At 41.6% G+C, this 6,144-nt stretch overlaps 1 protein-coding gene across 1 annotated transcript; it reads left to right on the forward strand.

Annotated features, from left to right (window-relative positions):
- The first annotated feature begins 424 nt into the window (after positions 1 to 424).
- Positions 425 to 4,565, forward strand: LOC105052575 (subtilisin-like protease SBT3.9). The gene is made up of 10 exons (XM_073252261.1): positions 425 to 693; positions 767 to 858; positions 960 to 1,057; positions 1,156 to 1,311; positions 2,002 to 2,609; positions 2,781 to 2,845; positions 2,921 to 3,175; positions 3,269 to 3,386; positions 3,602 to 3,773; positions 3,858 to 4,565. The coding sequence occupies exons 1-10, from the start codon at positions 598 to 600 to the stop codon at positions 4,400 to 4,402; spliced, it is 2,205 nt and encodes a 734-aa protein (XP_073108362.1). The 5' UTR covers positions 425 to 597; the 3' UTR covers positions 4,403 to 4,565.
- Positions 4,566 to 6,144: the final 1,579 nt, after the last annotated feature.

Below are 6,144 nucleotides of genomic sequence, written 5' to 3' on the forward strand. Positions count from 1 at the left end.
GCTTAGTAGGAGATTGTTCTTCCATTAATGTCAGACATGTTTGTCGTGAGGCCACTAATACCATTAACTGGGTGGCCTCCTATGTAGTAGAGCGTATTAGGCAAATTGTTTGGACTAATACGGCTGATTTATCTTTGATGTTCCATGATATTTTCTCTCCGGTCATCGCAGCTGTATTCACATTAGAGTTGCATGAGTGCTCTTATCCAAAAAAAAATCATGTGGAAGGCAATCTAAGTACTGTGCCAGATAGAGGCTCGGTAAAATATATATCGCGTGGAGATGTGGGCTACCTGCATCCGGACAGAAAGATCTGCTGCCTGCCGAGAGCTGATTCAGATCCAAAATATATGCATGCATACGGTATCGAAGTCTTCAGTCTATTGCTCTTTTTAATAGCATGTTATCCACATTTCAATCAAAGGAAAAACAATTACCCCGCAGTTTGTTTGAGACCAAAATAACGAGGACTTTTCTCCCAAGTGCTATACCGGAATAGCCGTTCACACAGTCGCACTTCTGCTCTTTTTAAGGACAAAGCCGAGTGATTCTAAATGACACCGAATTAAGCTTCTTCTGTAAACGCCAACACCAGAGATGGCTTCTCGACTCCCTTCCTTTCTAATTATCTTTACTTTCCTGGCTTTTTTCTGCTTTCGAGTGATGCCATATGGAGCTGAAGCCACTAAAAAAGTAAGCGTTCATCTTCTCCAAGCCGGAAATCAAAATTTAACACTTAATCCCATTGAATATTATCTATCTGCAGCTGTATATTGTGTACATGGGAGAAAGGAAGCACGAGGACCCGCAACATGTCACAGCTTCACACAATGACATGCTAACATCTCTTCTTGAGAGGTATTCTGCTGCTTGCCATCTCTTTCTGTGATCATTTTTAATCCATGTAGCCAGTGAACACAGCGTTACTGATTGTTTCTTCTGATTTTGTGGTCTTTCAGCAAGGAAGAAGCTTTAGCATCTATTGTGTACAGCTACAGACATGGATTTTCGGGCTTCGCAGCTATGCTTACAGAGTCTCAAGCAAAGCTGCTTGCAGGTTCTACTGCTTCTGGATCATAATAGACTGCAAGTATATCTTATACAGTTCTATTGATATTCTTTAGCACAAGTAATTAACATTAGAAACCCATCCAGAGTCACCTGAGGTCATCAGCATAAGGCCAAGTAGGAATTATCAGCTGCATACAACACGAAGTTGGAACTTTTTGGGACTGAATAACGTGCATCCCACTGAACTCCTTCGAAAGAGCAATTTTGGAGATGGCGTCATTATTGGGATCATTGACACAGGTTGGTTATACTTTGGTTTTCTTGTTCGTTGGAGTTAACAATTCAAGCTATAGATAGATAGTTAGTTAGTACATGACGGAAACAAATCCCATTTGTTCAATTGATTACATAGTAGCGATTGAGGATCTGCCATCTTGCCGGATATTAAGAGTGATGATCATCGGAGCCCAATTTGAAACTGCATGTTCTATTGAGATACCCCAACCCATAGATTTACTGTAGTAATTAGAAGGGACTACTCAAGACAAACGGGCTTTACTTTTATTTATGTGCAGACCGCAGACCAAAGGCATGGAATTTTAGCCCACTTGACCAACAAATTTTGACTCGTTTCTTTGGCGAGAGGCAGGGACGTGAATCCGGGGGACATCATTCCCTTGCTTCAGTTTCAATCAACTTTGTGCCAGTATTAACCTTAATCCTATGGATATTTGGTTGGGGTTGTGGAAGGAAGGATGGATAGCGTCCATCCACCGTTTGGCTCTTAGAAAAGATGGATGAAAAGAAATGATTATCCATCCATCCTGATCCATTAATTTGCATCCTTCTAAATTAATGGGTGTGACGGCATTAGCAGTCGAACAATGGAGAGGGAGTGAAGCCCTGAGGATCCTCAAATACTTCAGCAAGTCATATCTAACAAATAATTTCTGTAATCATTTCTAACAAGCAAACGGCACCTTCTACCAGGGATATGGCCCGAATCGAAGAGCTTCAATGACGATGGATATGGCCCCACACCCTCACGGTGGAAAGGAATATGCCAGGTCGGGGAGGCGTTCGATGCCAATAATTGTAGTCGGAAGATCATCGGAGCTCGATACTACACTGCCGGGATCAGCGACCGGAACCGGAAGCTCGATTTCATGTCCCCCCGGGACGCCTACGGCCACGGCACCCACACGGCCTCCACGGCTGCCGGCTCCATCGTGGAGAATGTGAGCTTCCACGGGCTCGGCGCCGGCGTGGCAAGAGGCGGTGCCCCACGTGCCCGGCTGGCCATCTACAAGGCACTGTGGAACGGTGGTGGTAACACTGCAACGGTTCTCAAGGCCATCGACGATGCTATTCATGATGGAGTGGATATCCTATCCCTCTCGATTAGAGTGCTAGAGGAGTCGTTTGGCACGTTGCATGCGGTGGCAAGAGGTATCACCGTCGTATATTCCGCCGGGAACGACGGACCCGTGCCTCAGACCTTGTCAAACACCGCCCCTTGGGTCATAACAGTGGCTGCAAGCACAATCGACCGGTCCTTTCCTACCGTCATCACCCTTGGAGATCATCGGAGCTTTGTGGTATGAAGCAAAGTCCTTCCTCGAATCTGTTCCTCTTAACAAGCTTGGAAGAATTTTCCAAATGATAGAAGAAAGACTGCTTTCGTCTCAAATATACCTCCCCTATTTCCAATATAACAAGTTTGGCGTACCGGAGCTGAAGTCTAAGCCTGTAATCATGTCCTTTTGCAGGGCCAATCCATCTTCTACAACACCACCAAAGGCACCAATTACAAAGCGCTAGCTTTTGGTGGCAGGTGAGTAACCATGGCCCGGGTTTTTAAGCTAAGGTTAAACATCCACTCAATCAGACCTCCCAAATGTTTCTGCAGTTGCAACGAGGAGTCTCTGAATGGTACTGACTTGGCCGGAACTATTGTCCTGTGTGTGGTTTTTTCTGTCTCATCCGATTATTCTTTGTACCAAGATGCTCTGAAAGGTGTTCTGAAAGCTGGGGGAGAGGGAATTATTATGGCTACATACACAAATAATTTCCTTGAAATGACGGAAGAATGCAAAGGCATCACTTGTGTTTTTGTAGATTTCGTTATAGCACATCAAATTGGAATGTATATAGGTAGTGAAAGGCAAGGTTTTATCTCTGACTTCATGAACATCAGTTAAGATCCATTGCTGGGTTCTGGTTCTAACAACATTGGATGTGTTTTGAGTTTGGGCAGCGCGCCTGTAGCCAGCGTCAAACGGACAAGCAATGTTATAGGGAAAGAAGTCTTGGCTCCAAAAGTAGCAACATTCTCCTCAAGAGGACCTTCTGTACTAGATCCTGGAGTGCTCAAGGTATCAGATCATGAAACATATGATCAACAATGCATCATATCTTTCTCGCTTTGCAATTCTGTAGATTTTTACTAACAAACACATCATTAAATATATGTGAAATGGCATTGCAAAATTGATGCTTCAAATGATCCTATTCCTATAAATGCATAGCAGAATCTTTCGAAACTTTGGTTTTACAGTCTCTCAACCTCTCATGGCTGACATTTCAACAGCCTGATATCGCTGCACCAGGAGTCAGCATCTTGGCAGCAAAAAAAAACTCCTATGCTTTTTTGTCGGGAACCTCAATGGCTTGCCCACACGTAGCAGGAGTTGCAGCTTTGCTCAAATCCATGCATCCTAATTGGTCTCATGCTGCCATAAAATCAGCACTTGTCACCACTGGTGCGTGGATCAAACTTGTTTATTCTTTTTCATTTAAATTATTTCTTATAGGTCATCCTTTGATGGCTTGCTACTGTTTTGAAGCATCCACGACCGATCAGCATGGCATGCCCATACAAGCGGAAGGATTACCAAGAAAAATTGCGGACCCGTTTGACTATGGAGGGGGTCACATTGATCCAAACAGAGCTGCTGACCCAGGCCTTATCTATGACATCGATCCAAAGGATTACTTCAAATTCTTCAATTGTACTCTACAAACATTTGAGATGTGTGATACAAAATTACAGCACGTGTCTTACCTGAACCTCCCCTCCATCTCCATCCCCAATCTAAAGAGTTCCTTGACGGTTTGGAGAACAGTTACTAATGTGGGTGAAGTTGATGCAGTCTACAAAGCGATTCCTGAACCTCCACCAGGTGTTCAGATGGTTGTGGAACCTTCGATCCTTGTGTTCAATGCCGTTAACAAGGCACATACCTTCAAGATTACCTTCAAGCCGACTTCAAAGGTACAAGGTGACTATACATTTGGGAGCCTGACTTGGTGGGATGGAGGTGTTCATTCGGTTAAGATTCCTATTGCAGTCCGCATTGTGATTCGCGACCTCTATGCCGATATTGCATAGCATTGACAGAAGTCTTTGATTTTGAGGGGAGAATTATAGGGATCATGAAGTGAAATAAATGTGTACTTCCACTCTCGTTATTCTATCACTGGAATCTATTTTATTTGCTTCTATTACTTCCATAAAAACTTTTCTTTTTCTGTGACAGCAATTTGGATTGCACTTCTACAGCATTAGTTGATCTATTCTTTAATTTTTTAAATTGATTATGCCTTCTTTTTTTTTTTTCATTCGAGTGGTGATGGAGGAAGCGAGTCTCTTCGCTGTTCCCCAAATTAGTTAATTAGAAAGTAAAATATTTGCAAAGTGACAAGATGCTAGGAGAGAATCCACAAATGTGGAATAGGTGAAGGGACAAGGCTGCGATACCAGCCATTTCAATTACTTCAAGTGGGCTAGAGAGCATTATCAGGGTCGACAAGTCTATGGCTATTGAGCAACCTTTCTTTTTTTTTTCTTTTGTTTTCTTTTTTTTTTTTGGGTCACCGGGCATATGTACTCCCATAGATTGAAGATGTGTAGAGCCTTTTGAAGGATAGGGCTGATTCTTACTATTAAAAAAAAAAAAGGGATAGAGATGGTCGAAACCTTCTTTCTAAGAAATTGCTTATTCCTTTTATGCCAGATTTAGCAAAAGATGCGTTGTGAGAAGCTGGACTTGAGTTCGTTAGCATCGATCAGATCTTTCTAATGCCTCCATAAAGTCCAAAGATGTAAATTTGAAGCCCAACCTTTTTTAAGTTGAGACAGGTCTTTAATGATGACTTCTTGCTTCTACTCTCACCCCCACTCCACATAATGACATCCTGAGCCGATCCTCCCAACCCTTTTTTGCAAGCATATTTTAATATGCAATCTATTTTCCAAACCCAGTCAAAGTAATATCTTAATTTTTTTAGCATGGCAGCATTCCAAGTAGCTTAATAATAAGGACAAAGAATCAAAAGGAATCTATGATTTTTCAGATCTCAAAGAATGAAATCACTCGTGCTGTTCGATCTATAAATCCTGATAAAGCTCCTATACTTGATGGATTTCCTGCCTCTTTTTTTCAAGACTACCGGCAAATCATGGGTCAAGATGTCATTAGAGCTATTCAATATTTTTTTCATACATCTACTTTGATGCCATCCTGAAAAAATATCTTTATTATTTTGGTTCCTAAATTGGAAAACCCTATGGTTCCTGCAGAGTTTCGGCCGATCGACCTCTACAATATAATTTATAAGATTGTGGTCAGATTTTGCTTAACCGAATCAAACCCTTTCTCTAATATCATTTCTCCTACCAAAGGTGCTTTTGTTGTAGAAAGAAGTATTATGAAAAATACTTTTATTGTACAGAAAATTACTCACTCCTCAGTTCGTGCTTCTTCAGCTAGAGGGTTTTTTATGGTTAAAGTGAATATGGAGAAAGCTTATGATAAAATTCAATGGGGCTTTCTTTTTCGGATTCCTAAATCTTTTAACTTTTATGATCAATTCATTGCTTGGATCCCTGCTTGTGTTTTAAACCCCCGTTTTGCTCTTGTTATCAATGGGGCCCCTACTGAAAAGTTTACTACGGGATGCGATCTTCGTCAGGGTTGCCTATTGTCATCATTCTTGTTTGTGTTATGTTCTAAGATTTTCTCTATTATTTTACACTCTGCAGTTCAAACTAAGTTCTTTTTCCCTTATAAGCCTTCTTATCGTGGACCTCAAATCTCTCACTTATTCTATGCTGATGATTGTCTATTAATT

This window comes from Elaeis guineensis, chromosome 2, assembly GCF_000442705.2.
Source record: "Elaeis guineensis isolate ETL-2024a chromosome 2, EG11, whole genome shotgun sequence".
Lineage (NCBI taxonomy): Eukaryota > Viridiplantae > Streptophyta > Magnoliopsida > Arecales > Arecaceae > Elaeis > Elaeis guineensis.